The sequence below is a fragment of the Scyliorhinus torazame genome, chromosome 1 (genome assembly GCF_047496885.1).
Source record: "Scyliorhinus torazame isolate Kashiwa2021f chromosome 1, sScyTor2.1, whole genome shotgun sequence".
Lineage (NCBI taxonomy): Eukaryota > Metazoa > Chordata > Chondrichthyes > Carcharhiniformes > Scyliorhinidae > Scyliorhinus > Scyliorhinus torazame.
Window position 1 is genome coordinate 110,823,954 of NC_092707.1, and position 19,858 is coordinate 110,843,811.

General features: G+C 52.7%; 1 protein-coding gene across 1 annotated transcript in view; it reads right to left on the reverse strand.

Moving 5' to 3' along the window:
- LOC140410926 (SWI/SNF-related matrix-associated actin-dependent regulator of chromatin subfamily B member 1-A-like) overlaps positions 1 to 19,858 on the reverse strand; it is a 75,313-nt gene that overhangs the window by 5,151 nt on the left and 50,304 nt on the right. Inside the window, 5 exon segments of the mRNA XM_072499772.1 lie at positions 587 to 753; positions 1,947 to 2,074; positions 6,758 to 6,895; positions 13,699 to 13,828; positions 17,699 to 17,810. Coding sequence (XP_072355873.1) covers positions 587 to 753; positions 1,947 to 2,074; positions 6,758 to 6,895; positions 13,699 to 13,828; positions 17,699 to 17,810 — 675 coding nt within the window.

Below are 19,858 nucleotides of genomic sequence, written 5' to 3' on the forward strand. Positions count from 1 at the left end.
TGGCAGCCCCCCCATCAGCCAAACCCAATGGCAGCCCCCCCATCAGCCAAACCCAATGGCAGCCCCCCCAACAGCCAAACCCAATGGCAGCACCCCCAACAGCCAAACCCAATGGCAGCCCCCCCCATCAGCCAAACCCAATGGCAGCCCCCCCAACAGTCAAACCCAATGGCAGCGCCCCCCATCAGCTAAACCCAATGTCATGGGCGGCAAGGTGGCGCAGTGGTTAGCACTGTTGCCTCACAGTGCTTGGGACTGACATTCGATCCCAACCCCACACTGTCTGTGTGGAGTTTGCACATTCTCCCAGTGTCTGCGTGGGTCTCACCCCCACAACCAAAAGATGTTCAGGACAGGTGAATTGGCCACTCTAAATTACCCCTTAATTGGAAAAAAAAATAATTGGGTACTTTAAAAAAAAAAAACAACAGTCAAACTGAATGCCACCCTCTGCTAACTATGCTGCTGGAGTATGGATACAATGAATTGGAAGCATCAATCTGTTCGGATTTATTCTTCTTCCTCAGTCAGAACACTGTGGCCAAGTACCACAGCACAGACTATGATAACATTTCGAAGGGCTCACCTTAATGATGACTCTCTGATCGGACTGATCCTCTAGAATGCTGTCTGTTGGGTAGGAGTCAATCTGTTGCCGAATTGCTGAGGCGATGGCAGGGACAAAGGTCAAAGGATTCAAATCTAGGTCGTCACACAAAATCTCTGCAAACATCTCAGGGGTCATCAACTTCTCTGCAAAGGAGGTGAGAAGCTGGTTGTGAACAGGAAAAACAATGCTCAGTAACAGCATATGCAGTAAGACTGTCACAACACGGAATTGAATGGGTAGGCCCAACTACTTACTCAATCAGCCCCACTGACACTCCATCATACGTACACAAGGCCAGGTATCAATACTAAGGCATCATTGGGTAACACCCCTGGTTCAGAGCTCCTGGGTTTCAGTCTTATTTCAGACTTAAGTAAATTATCTAGGCTGATAGTCCAGTGCAGTAGTGTCACAGATTCCATCTTTCAGACGAGACATCAAACGGAGGCCTAACACAACAAGCCACCTGGTATAAAATACACAGTGGCATTGTTTTGAAGCAGGCTTCTATTTATCCCGCAACCAACATCACCAAAATGCAATCATCTTGTGGGACCTTGCAGTGCACAGTTTGGGTGCTGTTTTTCATACATTACAACAGTGACTACATTTCAGAATTACACCATTGTTTGAGATGCTGAAGGATATCCCGCGGTTATTACGGGCACTATAATTCAACAGTGATACATAGTGACCTGGGAGGGGACACAGTGAACAAATTGGTATCAGGCCTCAGATAGTCAAATTATGAGGACAAGGTTACATTCGCACGAGTTGAGGAGATTGAGAGGTGTCGTGCTCGAGGTATTTAAAATTATGAAATTAAATAAAGATAAATCGAGTGAATGTATTTTACCTGTTTCTCAATCCCCCAGCTTTCTGTAGCACAGCCAGCCTGGAATTCCTTCACCAACATCCTCACCCCTGGTTATTTGGCATGTTCAAGCCCAACGTTGTGGATCAGGATTATTAACTGCTTGATTTAGAGCCTTGCATTAGATTTTTTTTTTTTTAAAACACAAGTGTGTCACAATTCTCTAAATGTGCTGCCAGAAAGGGCAGTGGAACCAGATTCAACAATAACTTTCAATATGGTACTGGATAAAAACTTGAAGGAAAGTTTTCCAGGGATGGGCAGTGAGGGGAACTGGATAAAGAGTCAGCACAGCTGCAGCTTGAATGCATCGTGAACCAAGGCACCTCTCTCTCTCCTACAAGGACTTCCACTGTTCACCTTACATCTGGACCTGGATTAAGCATGTGACTGAAGGAAGTCCTTCCACTGGTTGCCTGAAGCAGTATGGTTCAGCAAGTTAATTCCAATGCTGCTACTCACCGTTCATATTCCACGTGAAGGCATCTCTCAACTTCTGTCCGTCTATCTCCATGTCGAGGCGGATAGGAACCAGCACCTCTGCCTGAGAGGCATTTTCATGGATCACTGCTGGGTCATGGTCATCAAAACTGGGTGGGAGAGAGGGGGGGGGGGGGGGGTTGTGAGGGAGGGAGAGAGAAAGAGGGAGGGAGAGAGAGAGATGGGGGTTGGTGAGAGAGAGAAATGGGGGAGTGGGGTTGGTGAGGGAGGGAGAAAGGGGGGGTTGGTGAGGGAGAGAGAGAGATGGAGGTTTGGTGAGGGAGGGAGAGAGAGAGAGACAGGGGGGTTGGTGAGGGAGAAAGGGAGAGAGAGGGGGGTTGGTGAGGGAGAGAGAAAGAGAGAGACAGGGGAGTTGGTGAGGGAGAGAGAGAGACAGGGGAGTTGGTGAGGGAGAGAGAGAGAGAGACAGGGGGTTGGTGAGGGAGAGAGAGAGAGAGAGAGAGAGACAGGGGAGTTGGTGAGGGAGAGAGAGAAACAGGGGAGTTGGTGAGGGAGATAGAGAGAGAAACAGGGGAGTTGGTGAGGGAGAGAGAGAGAGAGAGAGAGAGAGAGAGAGAGATAGGTGGTTGGTGAGGGAGAGAGAGAGACAGGGGAGTTGGTGAGGGAGAGAGAGAGACAGGGGGGTTGGTGAGGGAGAGAGAGAGAGAGACAGGGGGTTGGTGAGGGAGAGAGAGAAAGAGAGAGAGAGGCAGGGGGGTTGGTGAGGGAGAGAGAGAGAGAGAGAGACAGGGGGTTGGTGAGGGAGAGAGAGAGAGAGACAGGGGGTTGGTGAGGGAGAGAGAGAGACAGGGGAGTTGGTGAGGGACAGAGAGAGACAGGGGAGTTGGTGAGGGAGAGAGAGAGAGACAGGGGAGTTGGTGAGGGAGAGAGAGAGACAGGGGAGTTGGTGAGGGAGAGAGAGAGAGAGAGAGACAGGGGGTTGGTGAGGGAGAGAGAGAGAGAGAGACAGGGGGGTTGGTGAGGGAGAGAGAGAGAGAGAGAGAGACAGGGGGTTGGTGAGGGAGAGAGAGAGAGAGAGAGACAGGGGGTTGGTGAGGGAGAGAGAGAGAGAGAGAGACAGGGGGGTTGGTGAGGGAGAGAGAGAGAGAGAGAGAGACAGGGGGTTGGTGAGGGAGAGAGAGAGAGAGAGAGACAGGGGGGTTGGTGAGGGAGAGAGAGAGAGAGACAGGGGGGTTGGTGAGGGAGAGAGAGAGAGAGAGAGAGAGAGAGAGAGAGGGGGTTGGTGAGGGAGAGAGAGAGAGACAGGGGGGTTGGTGAGGGAGAGAGAGAGAGAGACAGGGGGGTTGGTGAGGGAGAGAGAGAGAGAGAGAGAGAGAGAGAGAGGGGGTTGGTGAGGGAGAGAGAGAGAGAGAGAGAGACAGGGGGGTTGGTGAGGGAGAGAGAGAGAGAGACAGGGGGGTTGGTGAGGGAGAGAGAGAGAGAGAGACAGGGGGTTTGGTGAGGGAGGTAGAGAGAGAGAGACAGGGGGTTTGGTGAGGGAGGTAGAGAGAGAGACAGGGGGTTTGGTGAGGGAGGTAGAGAGAGAAAGGGGGTTGGTGAGGCAAGTAGAGGGGGGGGGTTGGTGAGGGAGAGGGGGTTGGTGAGGGAGAGGGGGTTGGTGAGGGAGAGAAAGATAGGGGGGGTTAGAATCACAGAATCCCTACAGTGCAGGAGGCCATTCGGCCCATTGAGTCTGCACCGACCCCCTGAAAGAGCACCCTAACCTAGGCCCAATCACCCACCTTGCAACCCCTTATGGGGCAATTTAACATGTCCAATCCACCTAACCTGCACATCTTTGGACTGTAGGCGGAAACCGGAGCACCCGGAGGAAACCCACGCAGACATGGGGAGAACGAGCAAACTCCACACAGGCATTGACCCGAGATGGTTGGCGAGGGCGAAGGCGGGGGTGGGCGAGGGCGAAGGCGGGGGTGGGCGAGGGCGAAGGCGGGGGTGGGCGAGGGCAAAGGCGGGGGTGGGCGAGGGCGAAGGCAGGGGTGGGCGAGGGCGAAGGCGGGGGTGGGCGAGGGCGAAGGCGGGGGTGGGCGAGGGCGAAGGCGGGGGTGGGCGAGGGCGAAGGCGGGGGTGGGCGAGGGCGAAGGCGGGGGTGGGCGAGGGCGAAGGCGGGGGTGGGCGAGGGCGAAGGCGGGGGTGGGCGAGGGCGAAGGCGGGGGTGGGCGAGGGCGAAGGCGGGGGTGGGCGAGGGCGAAGGCGGGGGTGGGCGAGGGCGAAGGCGGGGGTGGGCGAGGGCGAAGGCGGGGGTGGGCGAGGGCGAAGGCGGGGGTGGGCGAGGGCGAAGGCGGGGGTGGGCGAGGGCGAAGGCGGGGGTGGGCGAGGGCGAAGGCGGGGGTGGGCGAGGGCGAAGGCGGGGGTGGGCGAGGGCGAAGGCGGGGGTGGGCGAGGGCGAAGGCGGGGGTGGGCGAGGGCGAAGGCGGGGGTGGGCGAGGGCGAAGGCGGGGGTGGGCGAGGGCGAAGGCGGGGGTGGGCGAGGGCGAAGGCGGGGGTGGGCGAGGGCGAAGGCGGGGGTGGGCGAGGGCGAAGGCGGGGGTGGGCGAGGGCGAAGGCGGGGGTGGGCGAGGGCGAAGGCGGGGGTGGGCGAGGGCGAAGGCGGGGGTGGGCGAGGGCGAAGGCGGGGGTGGGCGAGGGCGAAGGCGGGGGTGGGCGAGGGCGAAGGCGGGGGTGGGCGAGGGCGAACGCGGGGCTGGGCGAGGGCGAACGCGGGGGTGGGCGAGGGCGAACGCGGGGCTGGGCGAGGGCGAACGCGGGGGTGGGCGAGGGCGAACGCGGGGCTGGGCGAGGGCGAACGCGGGGCTGGGCGAGGGCGAACGCGGGGCTGGGCGAGGGCGAACGCGGGGGTGGGCGAGGGCGAACGCGGGGGTGGGCGAGGGCGAACGCGGGGGTGGGCGAGGGCGAACGCGGGGGTGGGCGAGGGCGAACGCGGGGGTGGGCGAGGGCGAACGCGGGGGTGGGCGAGGGCGAACGCGGGGGTGGGCGAGGGCGAACGCGGGGGTGGGCGAGGGCGAACGCGGGGCTGGGCGAGGGCGAACGCGGGGCTGGGCGAGGGCGAACGCGGGGCTGGGCGAGGGCGAACGCGGGGGTGGGCGAGGGCGAACGCGGGGTGGGCGAGGGCGAACGCGGGGGTGGGCGAGGGCGAACGCGGGGGTGGGCGAGGGCGAACGCGGGGGTGGGCGAGGGCGAACGCGGGGGTGGGCGAGGGCGAACGCGGGGGTGGGCGAGGGCGACTGCGGGGGTGGGCGAGGGCGACTGCGGGGGTGGGCGAGGGCGAATGCGGGGGTGGGCGAGGGCGAATGCGGGGGTGGGAGAGGGCGAGGGCGAATGCGGGGGTGGGCGAGGGCGAATGCGGGGGTGGGCGAGGGCGAATGCGGGGGTGGGCGAGGGCGAATGCGGGGGTGGGCGAGGGCGAATGCGGGGGTGGGCGAGGGCGAATGCGGGGGGTGGGCGAGGGCGAATGCGGGGGTGGGCGAGGGCGAATGCGGGGGTGGGCGAGGGCGAACGCGGGGGTGGGCGAGGGCGAACGCGGGGGTGGGCGAGGGCGAACGCGGGGGTGGGCGAGGGCGAACGCGGGGGTGGGCGAGGGCGAACGCGGGGGTGGGCGAGGGCGAATGCGGGGGTGGGCGAGGGCGAACGCGGGGCTGGGCGAGGGCGAACGCGGGGCTGGGCGAGGGCGAACGCGGGGGTGGGCGAGGGCGAACGCGGGGGTGGGCGAGGGCGAACGCGGGGGTGGGCGAGGGCGAACGCGGGGGTGGGCGAGGGCGAACGCGGGGGTGGGCGAGGGCGAACGCGGGGGTGGGCGAGGGCGAACGCGGGGCTGGGCGAGGGCGAACGCGGGGCTGGGCGAGGGCGAACGCGGGGGGTGGGCGAGGGCGAACGCGGGGGTGGGCGAGGGCGAACGCGGGGCTGGGCGAGGGCGAACGCGGGGCTGGGCGAGGGCGAACGCGGGGGTGGGCGAGGGCGAACGCGGGGGTGGGCGAGGGCGAACGCGGGGGTGGGCGAGGGCGAACGCGGGGGTGGGCGAGGGCGAACGCGGGGGTGGGCGAGGGCGAACGCGGGGGTGGGCGAGGGCGAACGCGGGGGTGGGCGAGGGCGAACGCGGGGGTGGGCGAGGGCGAACGCGGGGGTGGGCGAGGGCGAACGCGGGGGTGGGCGAGGGCGAACGCGGGGGTGGGCGAGGGCGAACGCGGGGGTGGGCGAGGGCGAACGCGGGGGTGGGCGAGGGCGAACGCGGGGGTGGGCGAGGGCGAACGCGGGGGTGGGCGAGGGCGAACGCGGGGTGGGCGAGGGCGAACGCGGGGTGGGCGAGGGCGAACGCGGGGTGGGCGAGGGCGAACGCGGGGGTGGGCGAGGGCGAACGCGGGGGTGGGCGAGGGCGAACGCGGGGGTGGGCGAGGGCGAATGCGGGGGTGGGCGAGGGCGAATGCGGGGGTGGGCGAGGGCGAATGCGGGGGTGGGCGAGGGCGAATGCGGGGGTGGGCGAGGGCGAATGCGGGGGTGGGCGAGGGCGAATGCGGGGGTGGGCGAGGGCGAATGCGGGGGTGGGCGAGGGCGAATGCGGGGGTGGGCGAGGGCGAATGCGGGGGTGGGCGAGGGCGAATGCTGTGGGGGGGGGGGAAATGTTTGCTTGTTAAGTCAATCCGGATGTCCTGCTAATTTCCCCAGTGCCTGCCACAATGAACCAGATTCACTGAATTCAAATGCAGTTTGTTATGGTGAAATTTCCACAGCAATAGTCAGAAATGCGCTGGAGCGGAGTGATTTGCAATAACACTTACCAGAGTGGGAACGTCCTTTTCTTGTCTCGGCTCATACGGTTGCGATTGATTGTTGTGGAACATGGCACAGCATCTAGGTGGTGCGAGCTGTTAGGCAGTGTGGGAACCCACTGAGTATTTCGTTTCGCCTTCTGCTCTCTGTATTAGCAGAAAAGTGAAAGGACAGCCGTGAAACAACGACAAGAGTGCTCCACATTCACACTTCCAACATCAATCTTATAAGGTGGCAGATTGTCTTTACAAGCCTGTCAGCGCTAACCCCATCAATCAGCACAAACCCTACATTAACCTAGTCAACATTAACCCAACACTAACCCCATCAATCGACACTGATCCAGCGTTAACCCTGTCGGTTGGCACTGGCCCCGTCGGTCGGCACTCCAGGTGATGGGGAGTGTGAGTGTGGACTGTATTGGGACAGTGTTGGATACAGACAGTAGCTGAGATAGGAGATGGGTCAGTGTGAGTGTGGACTGTATTGAGAGAGTGTTGGATACAGACAGTAGCTGAGATAGGAGATGGGTCAGTGTGAGTGTGGACTGTATTGGGACAGTGTTGGATACAGACAGTAGCTGAGATAGGAGATGGGTCAGTGTGAGTGTGGACTGTATTGAGAGAGTGTTGGATACAGACAGTAGCTGAGATAGGAGATGGGCGAGTGTGAGTGTGGACTGTATTGGGACAGTTTTGGATACAGACAGTAGCTGAGATAGGAGATGGGCGAGTGTGAGTGTGGACTGTATTGAGAGAGTGTTGGATACAGACAGTAGCTGAGATAGGAGATGGGCGAGTGTGAGTGTGGACTGTATTGGGACAGTGTTGGATACAGACTGTAGCTGAGATAGAAGATGGGTGAGTGTGAGTGTGGACTGTATTAGGAGAGTGTTGGATACAGACAGTAGCTGAGATAGGAGATGGGCGAGTGTGAGTGTGGACTGTATTGGGACAGTGTTGGATACAGACAATATCTGAGATAGGATCAGTGTGAGTGTGAGTGTGGACTGTATTGGGACAGTGTTGGATACAGACAGTATCCGAGATAGGATCAGTGTGAGTGTGGATTGTAATTGGAGAGTGTTGGATACAGGCAGTAGCAGAGATAGGAGATGGGCGAGTGCAGGTGTGGACTGTTTTGGGAGAGTGTTGGATACAGACAGTGCCTGAGATAGAAGATGGGTGAGTTTGAGTGTGGACAGTATTGGGACAATGTTGGACACAGACAGTATCGGAGAAAGGAGATGGGCGAGTGTGAGTGTGGACTGTATTGGGACAGTTTTGGATACAGACAGTAGCTGAGATAGAAGATGGGTGAGTTTGAGTGTGGACAGTATTGGGACAATGTTGGACACAGACAGTATCAGAGAAAGGAGATGGGTGAGTGTGAGTGTGGACTGTATTGGGAGAGTGTTGGGTACAGACAGCAGCTGAGATAGGAGATAGGTGAGTGTGAGTGTGGACTGTATTGGGACAGTGTTGGACAGAGACAGTATCTGAGATAGGACATGGGTGAATGTGAGTGTGGATTCTTTTGGGACAGTGTTGGATACAGACAGCAGCTGAGGTAGGAGATGGGTGAGTGTGGACTGTATTGGGACAGTGTTGGATACAGACAGTATCTGAGATAGGATCAGTGTGAGTGTGGACTGTAATTGGAGAGTGTTGGATTCAGACAGTAGCTGAGATAGGAGATGGGTGAGTGTGAGTGTGGACTGTATTGGGACAGTGTTAGATACAGACAGTAGCTGAGATAGGAGATGGGTGAGTGTGGACTGTATTGGAACAGTGTTGGATACAGACAGTAGTTGAGATAGGAGATGGGCGAGTGTGTGTGTGGACTGTATTGGGACAGTGTTAGATACAGACAGTAGCTGAGATAGGAGATGGGTGAGTGTGGACTGTATTGGAACAGTGTTGGATACAGACAGCAGCTGAGATAGGAGATGGGCGAGTGTGAGTGTGGACTGTATTGGGACAGTGTTAGATACAGACAATGCCTGAGATAGGAGATGGGTGAGTGTGGACTGTATTGGAACAGTGTTGGATACAGACAGCAGCTGAGATAGGAGATGGGCGAGTGTGAGTGTGGACTGTATTGGGACAGTGTTGGATACAGACAGCAGCTGAGATAGGAGATGGGTGAATGTGAGTGTGGACTGTATTGGGACAGTGTTGGATACAGACAGTATCTGAGATAGGAGATGGGTGAATGTGAGTGTGGACTGTATTGGGACAGTGTTAGATACAGACAGTAGCTGAGATAGGAGATGGGTGAGTGCGAGTGTGGACTGGATTGGGAGTGTGTTGGATACAGACAGCAGCGGAGATAGGAGATGGGCGAGTGTGAGTTAGGACTGTATTGGGACAGTGTTGGATACAGACAGTATCTGAGTTAGGAGATGGGTGAGTGTGGACTGTATTGGGACAGTGTTGGATACAGACAGTAGCTGAGATAGGAGATGGGCGAGTGTGAGTGTGGACTGTATTGGGAGAGTGTTGGATACAGACAGTAGCTGAGATTGGAGATGGGCGAGTGTGAGTGTGGACTGTATTGGAACAGTGTTGGATACAGACAGCAGCTGAGATAGGAGATGGGCGAGTGTGAGTGTGGACTGTATTGGGACAGTGTTGGATACAGACAGCAGCTGAGATAGGAGATGGGTGAATGTGAGTGTGGACTATATTGGGACAGTGTTGGATACAGACAGCAGCTGAGATAGGAGATGGGTGAATGTGAGTGTGGACTGTATTGGGACAGTGTTGGATACAGACAGCAGCTGAGATAGGATCAGTGTGAGTGTGGACTGTATTGGGAGAGTGTTGGATACAGACAGCAGCTGAGATAGGATCAGTGTGAGTGTGGACTGTAATTGGAGGGTGTTGGATACAGACAGTAGCTGAGATAGGAGATGGGCGAGTGCAGGTGTGGACTGTTTTGGGAGAGTGTTGGTTACAAACAGTGCCTGAGATAGAAGATAGGTGAGTTTGAGTGTGGACTGTATTGGGACAGTGTTGGATACAGACAGTATCTGAGATAGGAGATGGGTGAGTGCGAGTGTGGACTGTAATGGGACGTGTTGGATACAGACAGTATCGGAGAAAGGAGATGGGCGAGTGGGAGTGTGGACGGTATTGGGACAGTGTTGGACACAGACAGTATCGGAGAAAGGAGATGGGCGAGTGTGAGTGTGGACTGTATTGGGACAGTGTTGGATACAGACAGTATCTGAGATAGGAGATGGGTGAGTGTGAGTGTGGACTGTATCGGGACAGTGTTGGATACAGACAGTATCTGAGATAGGAGATGGGTGAGTGCGAGTGTGGACTGTAATGGGACCGTGTTTGATACAGACAGCAGCTGAGATAGGAGATGGGCGAGTGTGAGTGTGGACTGTATTGGGACAGTGTTGGATACAGACAATGCCTGAAATAGGAGATGGGCGAGTGTGGACAGTATTGGGACAGTGTTGGATACAGACAGTAGCTGAAATAGGAGATGGGTGAGTGTGGACAGTATTGGGACAGTGTTGGATACAGACAATGCCTGAGATAGGAGATGCGTGAGTGTGGACAGTATTGGGACAGTGTTGGATACAGACAGTAGCTGAGATAGGCGAGTGTGAGTGTGGGCTGTATTGGGACAGTGTTGGATACAGACAGTACCTGAAATAGGAGGTGGGTGAGTGTGGACAGTATTGGGACAGTGTTGGATACAGACAATGCCTGAGATAGGAGATGGGTGAGTGTGGACAGTATTGGGACAGTGTTGGATACAGACAGTAGCTGAGATAGGAGAGTGTGAGTGTGGACTGTATTGGGACAGTGTTGGATACAGACAGTACCTGAAATAGGAGATGGGTGAGTGTGGACAGTATTGGGACAGTGTTGGATACAGACAATGCCTGAGATAGGAGATGGGTGAGTGTGGACAGTATTGGGACAGTGTTGGATACAGACAGTAGCTAAGATAGGAGATGGGTGAGTGTGGGCAGTGTTGGGATAGTGTTGGATACAGACAGTAGCTGAGATAGGAGATGGGTGAGTGCGAGTGTGGACTGTAATGGGACCGTGTTTGATACAGACAGCAGCTGAGATAGGAGATGGGCGAGTGTGAGTGTGGACTGTATTGGGACAGTGTTGGTTACAGACAATGCCTGAAATAGGAGATGGGCGTGTGTGGACAGTATTGGGACAGTGTTGGATACAGACAGTAGCTGAGATAGGCGAGTGTGAGTGTGGACTGTATTGGGACAGTGTTGGATACAGACAGTACCTGAAATAGGAGATGGGTGAGTGTGGACAGTATTGGGACAGTGTTGGATACAGACAATGCCTGAGATAGGAGATGGGTGAGTGTGGACAGTATTGGGACAGTGTTGGATACAGACAGTAGCTGAGATAGGAGATGGGCGAATGTGAGTGTGGACAGTATTGGGACAGTGTTGGATACAGACAGTAGCTGAGATAGGCGAGTGTGAGTGTGGACTGTATTGGGACAGTGTTGGATACAGACAATTCCTGAGATAGGAGATGGGTGAGTGTGGACAGTATTGGGACAGTGTTGGATACAGACAGTAGCTGAGATAGGAGATGGGTGAGTGTGGACAGTATTGGGACAGTGTTGGATACAGACAGTAGCTGAGATAGGAGATGGGTGAGTGTGGACAGTATTGGGACAGTGTTGGATACAGACAGTAGCTGAGATAGGAGATGGGTGAGTGTGGACAGTATTGGGACAGTGTTGGATACAGACAGTAGCTGAGATAGGAGATGGGTGAGTGTGGACAGTATTGGACAGTGTTGGATACAGACAGTAGCTGAGATAGGAGATGGGTGAGTGTGGACAGTATTGGGACAGTGTTGGATACAGACAGTAGCTGAGATAGGAGATGGGTGAGTGTGGACAGTATTGGGACAGTGTTGGATACAGACAGTAGCTGAGATAGGAGATGGGTGAGTGTGGACAGTATTGGGACAGTGTTGGATACAGACAGTAGCTGAGATAGGTGATGGGTGAGTGTGGACAGTATTGGATACAGACAGTAGCTGAGATAGGAGATGGGTGAGTGTGGACAGTGTTGGATACAGACAATGCTTGAGATAGGAGATGGGTGAGTGTGGACAGTATTGGGACAGTGTTGGATACAGACAGTAGCTGAGATAGGAGATGGGTGAGTGTGGACAGTATTGGGACAGTGTTGGATACAGACAGTAGCTGAGATAGGAGATGGGTGAGTGTGGACAGTATTGGGACAGTGTTGGATACAGTCAGTAGCTGAGATAGGAGATGGGTGAGTGTGGACAGTATTGGGACAGTGTTGGATACAGACAGTAGCTGAGATAGGAGATGGGTGAGTGTGGACAGTATTTGGGCAGTGTTGGATACAGACAGTAGCTGAGATAGGAGATGGGTGAGTGTGGACAGCATTGGGACAGTGTTGGATACAGACAGTAGCTGAGATAGGAGATGGGCGAGTGTGGACAGCATTGGGACAGTGTTGGATACAGACAGTAGCTGAGATAGGAGATGGGCGAGTGTGGACAGCATTGGGACAGTGTTGGATACAGACAGTAGCTGAGATAGGAGATGGGTGAGTGTGGACAGTATTGGGACAGTGTTGGATACAGACAGTAGCTGAGATAGGAGATGGGTGAGTGTGGACAGTATTGGGACAGTGTTGGATACAGACAGTAGCTGAGATAGGAGATGGGTGAGTGTGGACAGCATTGGGACAGTGTTGGATACAGACAGTAGCTGAGATAGGAGATGGGTGAGTGTGGACAGTATTGGGACAGTGTTGGATACAGACAGTAGCTGAGATAGGAGATGGGTGAGTGTGGACAGTATTGGGACAGTGTTGGATACAGACAGTAGCTGAGATAGGAGATGGGTGAGTGTGGACAGTATTGGGACAGTGTTGGATACAGATAGGAGCTGAGATAGGAGATGGGTGAGTGTGGACAGCATTCGGACAGTGTTGGATACAGACAGTAGCTGAGATAGGAGATGGGTGAGTGTGGACAGTATTGGGACAGTGTTGGATACAGACAGTAGCTGAGATAGGAGATGGGTGAGTGTGGACAGTATTGGGACAGTGTTGGATACAGACAGTAGCTGAGATAGGAGATGGGTGAGTGTGGACAGTATTGGATACAGACAGTAGCTGAGATAGGAGATGGGTGAGTGTGGACAGTATTGGGACAGTGTTGGATACAGACAATGCCTGAGATAGGAGATGGGTGAGTGTGGACAGTATTGGGACAGTGTTGGATACAGACAGTAGCTGAGATAGGAGATGGGTGAGTGTGGACAGTATTTGGACAGTGTTGGATACAGACAGTAGCTGAGATAGGAGATGGGTGAGTGTGGACAGTATTGGGACAGTGTTGGATACAGACAGTAGCTGAGATAGGAGATGGGTGAGTGTGGACAGTATTGGGACAGTGTTGGATACAGACAGTAGCTGAGATAGGAGATGGGTGAGTGTGGACAGTATTGGGACAGTATTGGATACAGACAGTAGCTGAGATAGGAGATGGGTGAGTGTGGACAGTATTGGGACAGTGTTGGATACAGACAGTAGCTGAGATAGGAGATGGGTGAGTGTGGACAGTATTGGGACAGTATTGGATACAGACAGTAGCTGAGATAGGAGATGGGTGAGTGTGGACAGTATTGGGACAGTGTTGGATACAGACAGTAGCTGAGATAGGAGATGGGTGAGTGTGGACAGTATTGGGACAGTGTTGGATACAGACAGTAGCTGAGATAGGAGATGGGTGAGTGTGGACAGTATTGGGACAGTGTTGGATACAGACAGTAGCTGAGATAGGAGATGGGTGAGTGTGGACAGTATTGGGACAGTGTTGGATACAGACAGTAGCTGAGATAGGAGATGGGTGAGTGTGGACAGTATTGGGACAGTGTTGGATACAGACAGTACCTGAGATAAGCAGGTGGCTCGGTACTGATCGAGATGGCCTTGTACTTCTCATCGTTTCCCTCTAAGATTTCTTCAACCTCCGCAGCTTTGAGAAGCGTCACACTGGTAGCTAAAGTGGTATAACCATGATCTGGTCAATTAAAAAAACACAATATAAATACTTCAAATGCACAGTTTTAATCTAAAGCTCTAGAAAATAGCAAATTTTGTTGAGTTCTCGATTACATTTCAAGAATTCTGTGATGGAGCAGGATTGTTGTCCTGCTCCGTCCGTGGCTGATTTCTGATGCAGTAAATGGCCATGGTGACAAACCCTCTCAATGTTTATTTCACTACCCCCACCCACGTTCCCAACCACTTTCCACCCCCCACCCAACCCCTGAAAGGAACCCGGTCACAATAGCCCAGACTCACGCACTCAACTGCCACCCTGGTCTGCACTCACCCCCAGCACTAACTGCATCATACTCACCTCAGCCTTCAGCCTCCCTCAATTGGACACGCCCCCACCCCCCTCATGGTCATGTGATTAGCAACCTATGGTGAGAATTTATTGGGATTATTTGACAATGGAGGCTGTGGTCACATGGCTTCCATGGGCTAATCTCTGTCTGATGGGCTGGTTTATTTAAAAAAAGTTATTATTCTTTTTTTTTTTAAAGTACCCAATTCATTTTTTCCATTTAAGGGGCAAATTAGCTTCGCCAATCCACCTAGCCTGCACATCTTTGGGTTTTGGGGGCGAAACCCACGCAAACATGGGGAGAATGTGCAAACTCCACTCGGACAGAGACCCAGAGCCGGGTTCGAACCTGGGACCTCGGCACCGTGATGCAGCAATGCTAACCACTGCGCTACCGTGCTGCCCAGATGGATTGGTTTAGAAAGGTTTATATATTCTGGAGTTATATTTCATCAACACTTCTGTCAGTTCAAAACACTGAAACAAATCAAACAGTAAATAGAGTGGCTAGCTAATTAATATTAAGCAACACAGAAAATTCTAGCATGATGCTCCAAACATCCCTTGCACCTCGAGGAGGGAGGTGGAAACGTTGAAACACAGACTGGGTTCCCACTCCTGCTCAGTATCTAGTTATCCAGATCAGTGCAGAGGAGAATCCCAACATCACACACTGCCAGCTTCACATAGGAAGATAATCTGTGTGTGGCACGTGCAGGAGGCTGGCAGGACGGAACTGGAATCCCAGCTACAGATAGTTCATCCAGGACAGAGGAGAGCGAGGAGCCTTACAAGTTTTGACCCATTGAGTCTGCACTGCCCTTGGAAAGGGCACCCTACCCAAGCCCACACCTCCACCCTATCCCCTTAACCCAGTAACCCCACCCAACCATTTTTGGACACAAAGGGCAATTTAGCATGGCCAATCAACCTAACCTGCACATCTTTGGACTGTGGGAGGAAACCGGAGCACCCAGAGGAAACCCACGCAGATGCGGGGGAGTACGTGCAGACTCCGCACAGTGACCCAAGCCGGGAATCGAACCTGGGACCCTGAAGCTGTGAAGCAATTGTGCTAACCACTGTGCTACCACGCTGTCCTTTGAAAGAGCCACCCAATGAATCCCATTCCCAGCCTCCTTCCCCATTGGCCTGAACATTTTTATCATTCAAGTATTTCTCCAGTTCCCTTTTGAAAGTCACCATTGAACATGTGTCCAGCGTCCTTTCAGTCAGTGCAGACCCTGTGCCACTGGACTCCTGCTTACTGAGCTCCAATGTCAATGGGCTCTGGCACTCAGGCAGTCCCACCAGCATCGAGGGGAAGAGAATGGTGCAGCTGGGATTATATCTCAAACACAAACCGTATCACTGGTGACATTTCCCGGTTGGTTCCTTCCCCTCCTGCAACACAGGGAAGGAGGGTGTGTCGGTCCTTGCTCCCATTATAAGGTCAGCACTGAGGTTCCAGTGCTGGAGTGGACCAGGATGGAGGCATTCCCAGCTCAGGTTAGGCAAGCAGTATGAAGAAAGGTGTTAATTCACTGCCACTTCCCTTCATGAATGTCTGCCCTGAAGAAATACTCTCTTCTCTCTGGTAGAACTCTCTTCTCTCTCCACAGATGCAGTCAGACCTGCTGCGATTTCCTAGTATTTTCTGTTGTTGTTGTTCAAGAAATATAGACCATAAGACATCGGAGCGGAAGGCCATTCGGCCCATCGAGTCCACTCCACCATTCAATCATGGCTGATTTCAACTCCATTTACCCTCTCCATTGCCCTTAATTCCTCGAGAAATCAAGAATTGATCAACTTCTGTCTTAAAGACACTCAACGTCCCGGCCTCCACCGCCCTCTGTGGCAATGAATTCCACAGACCCACCTCTCTCTGGCTGAAGAAATTTCTCCTCATCTCTGTTCTAAAGTGACTCCCTTTTATTCTAAGGCTGTGCCCCCGGGTCCTAGTCTCCCCTGCTAATGGAAACAACTTCCCTACGTCCACCCTATCTAAGCCATTCATTATCTTGTAATTTTCTATTAGATCTCCCCTCAACCTCCTAAACTCCAATGAATATAATCCCAGGATCCTCAGACGTTCATCGTATGTTAGGCCTACCATTCCTGGGATCATCCGTGTGAATCTCCGCTGGACCCGCTCCAGTGCCAGTATGTCCTTCCTGAGGTGTGGGGCCCAAAATTGCTCACAGTATTCTAAATGGGGCCTAACTAATCCTTTATAAAGCTTCAGAAGTACATCCCTGCTTTTATATTCCAAGCCTCTTGAGATAAATGACAACATTGCATTTGCTTTCTTAATTACGGACTCAACCTGCAAGTTTACCTTCAGAGAATCCTGGACTAGGACTCCCAAGTCCCTTTGCACTTCAGCATTATGAATTTTGTCACCGATTAGAAAATAGTCCATGCCTCTATTCTTATATTAATATATTACCAACTCACATAGCATAAAGATCCACATGTAATCTGGCTCGAGCTGGAATCGCTGTCCTCCGCCACAGGGTTTATAAGAGCGTTCAGAGCAGGGCAGACTCTACACTGCCTGTGCAATACTCCCCCGCTTGAAAGTGCAAACATGTGAGATTATGATAGGAACAGGGATCGACTTGGTGTGATGACCTCCACAGTTAAGCAGTCGGCCAACACATTGTAAAGAATTAATGGGCTGAGCTTCAAGTATGATTCGGGTACTACTCTGCAGTGAGAATCATTATCTTCAAGGGTGTTGTGGCCAGGGGAGTTAATAAATGCGAAACATTGTAACCTAATGCAGAGCTGGTCTAACTTTTAAAAATTATTTTACAGTACGTGGCTTTGCTGATTAGGCCAGCATTTATTGCCCATCCTTAATTGCCCTTGAGAAGGTGGTGGTAAGCTGCCTTCTTGAACCGCTGAATTCCATGTGTTGTAGGTACATCCACAGTGCTGTTAGGGAGGGAGCTCCAGGATTTTGACCCAGTGACAGTGAAGTAATGGCGATATATTTCCAAGTCAGGGTGGTGAGTGACTTGGAGGGGTACCTCCAGCTGGTGATGTTAGATATTTTAAAACCAGAATAAACTACCACGTGAATACCGCAAATATTGGCTCTTTCACTAACATCTGATGTAATAGTCAGCAATAGGAGGGCAGCACGATAGCATAGTGGTTAGCACAATTGCTTCACAGCTCCAGGGTCCCAGGTTCGATTCCCGGCTTGGGTCACTGTCTGTGCGGAGTCTGCACGTTCTCCCTGTGTGTACGTGGGTTTCCTCCGGGTGCTCCGGTTTCCTCCCACAGTCCAAAGATGTGCAGGTTAGGTGGATTGGCCATGATAAATTGCCCTTAGTGTCCAAAATTGCCCTTAGTGTTGGGTGGGGTAACTGGGTTATGGGAATAGGGTGGAGGTGTGGGCTTGGGTAGGGTGCTCTTTCCAAGAGCCGGTGCAGACTCGATGGGCCGATTGGCCTCCTTCTGCACTGTAAATTCTATGAAAATTTCAACTCAATTACTGTGTTGGGGAAGGGGCAGGGGACCTACCGTGAGAGGATGCTACAATCTTCTTCCTTTCCTCAACTGTGGCTAGACGGCGACACAGAGACGGGTACCTCTTGTATAGGGAACCCCTGAACATGCGCAGGTAGTTACCAACCTGAGAGAGAGAGAGGGTGTGAGAGGGATTACATCATTTGAACAAGAGAACATAAAGAACAGACTGACTTACATTTCAAGAGCATTCCCATGACGTTAGGTAGTCCCAAAATGTTTTACAGTTCATGAAACAAAAGCCAAATGAGGTTTACTTTGAATTAAGTTTTTTCTGAGTGTTATCAGTTGCAATGGTCAGTAATGAAGTGGTGATAATTGCTGCCAATAAACAAACTGAGCTACTTCACAAACGACAGCGAGAAGCTCCTCTTGCTGCAGCTGAGCCTCGCAGGAGAACAAGAGCTCCAGCCCAGCGCAATGACGCTGAACGCATACACCTCCCCAGTCACGTCATAAACTGAAGCAATGCTGCCTTGAGCACAGTCTTCAGGTCACTGACAGGGGAGTTTATTCCGATTTTAAGTATCTAAAACAGTTATAGCACTTTTCAAATCTGTTATAAATGTTTAATTACATATAACGGTTAAAAGAGGGAATGCGTGGGGTGAGGGGGAGACGATAGTGGGTGGGGGGGAGAAACGTGTGGGCCGGGTGAGAGCCAAGGGGCGAGCTGGCGACAGGTTGTAAGGACAAGATGTAAGGAGTGGCATGCCACAAGGATCGGTTATGGGATGTCTACTGTTTATAATTTATATAAATGACTTGGATGAAGGGATGGATGAGATGCTTGCCAAATATGAGGACACAAAAAAGAATTGGGTACTCTAAATTTATGAAAACAAAGGTTTGTATCTGCTGGAGTTTAGAAGAGCAAGAAGCGACTTGATTGAAACTTTTAAGAGCCTGACAGGTATTGACAGGGTGGATATGGAGACGAGGCTTCCGCTTGTGGGAGAATCTAGAACTAGGGGTCACTGTTTGGGGCCACTCATTTAAGACAGAGATGAGGCAAAATGTTTTCTTGGAGAGACACGAATCTCTGGAACTCTCTTCCTGAAAAGGTGGTACAAGCAGGATCTTTGAATATTTTAAGGCAGAGCTGGATAGATTCTTAGTAAGCAAGGGGGTGATAGGTTATCGAGGATAGGCAGGATGCAGGTTATTGGGAATTGGTAGGACGCAGAGTTGAGGTTACGATCAAACCAGCCTTATTAAAGGATGCAGCAGGCTCGAGGGGCTGAATGGCTCCTTGTTAATTTGCTTGTGTATTATAGTTATTACTGAGTCAAGGCTGAAAAAAAAAGAGCAGGACTGGCAGCTCAGCATTCCGAGTTACATAGTTTTCAGACGAGGTAGAGAGGGGGTTAAAAGAGGGCAGTCACCATATTATTTAAAGAGCAGGGATGTTATGGTAACAGGATTATCAAATCAGGTCATATGGGGTGATCTAAAGAACAAATAAGGTCAATCACACTGTTGGGAATGTACTATAGATCCTCAAACAATCAAAGAAGCATACATGTTGGGAAATCTCAGAGAAGAGCAAAAATAATAGGGCAGAAATGAAGAATTTCAACCATCATATTAACTTGAACAGAATTAGCATGATAGGCACAGGGGGAACAGAATTCTTCAAACATTAACTCCAGACGTGTGTCTGCCCACATTCCAAGAACAGTTGTGCATTCAGCTTGCACTATGTCCGACAGCACACACACGGTTCCTCACCACTGTTGTCAGCCAGTGCCGGTACGATACGGGTTAGTGCCTGATGTCGCTCAGTGTCTGCACCTCAGGGGCAATCCTGCCTGCTTGCCCTTTCTGCAAAGCTCTTCCTGCCCCCCTCTCCTGTCCATTTAAATTGCCAAAATACCTTTTGGTCTCCCAACAGATCAGATAAACAATGCGTTCTAGAACATTACAGTAACGTTTGAAAATAGTTTGCCCAAAACATTAGCTCAATCTTGTGCAGCAATTATCTGATACTCAATCTATTTTATTTAAAATAGGCAAGGGTTAATGTAGGGAACGAGTTTGCATTTTCCAACTGCTTTGTACAAAACAATTAAACTAAATTAAATAACTGAAGGACCAATTTCAAAGTATCAACCCCTTAAAGGGATGCGGTCTTAAACCAAAACAAAAGAGCAA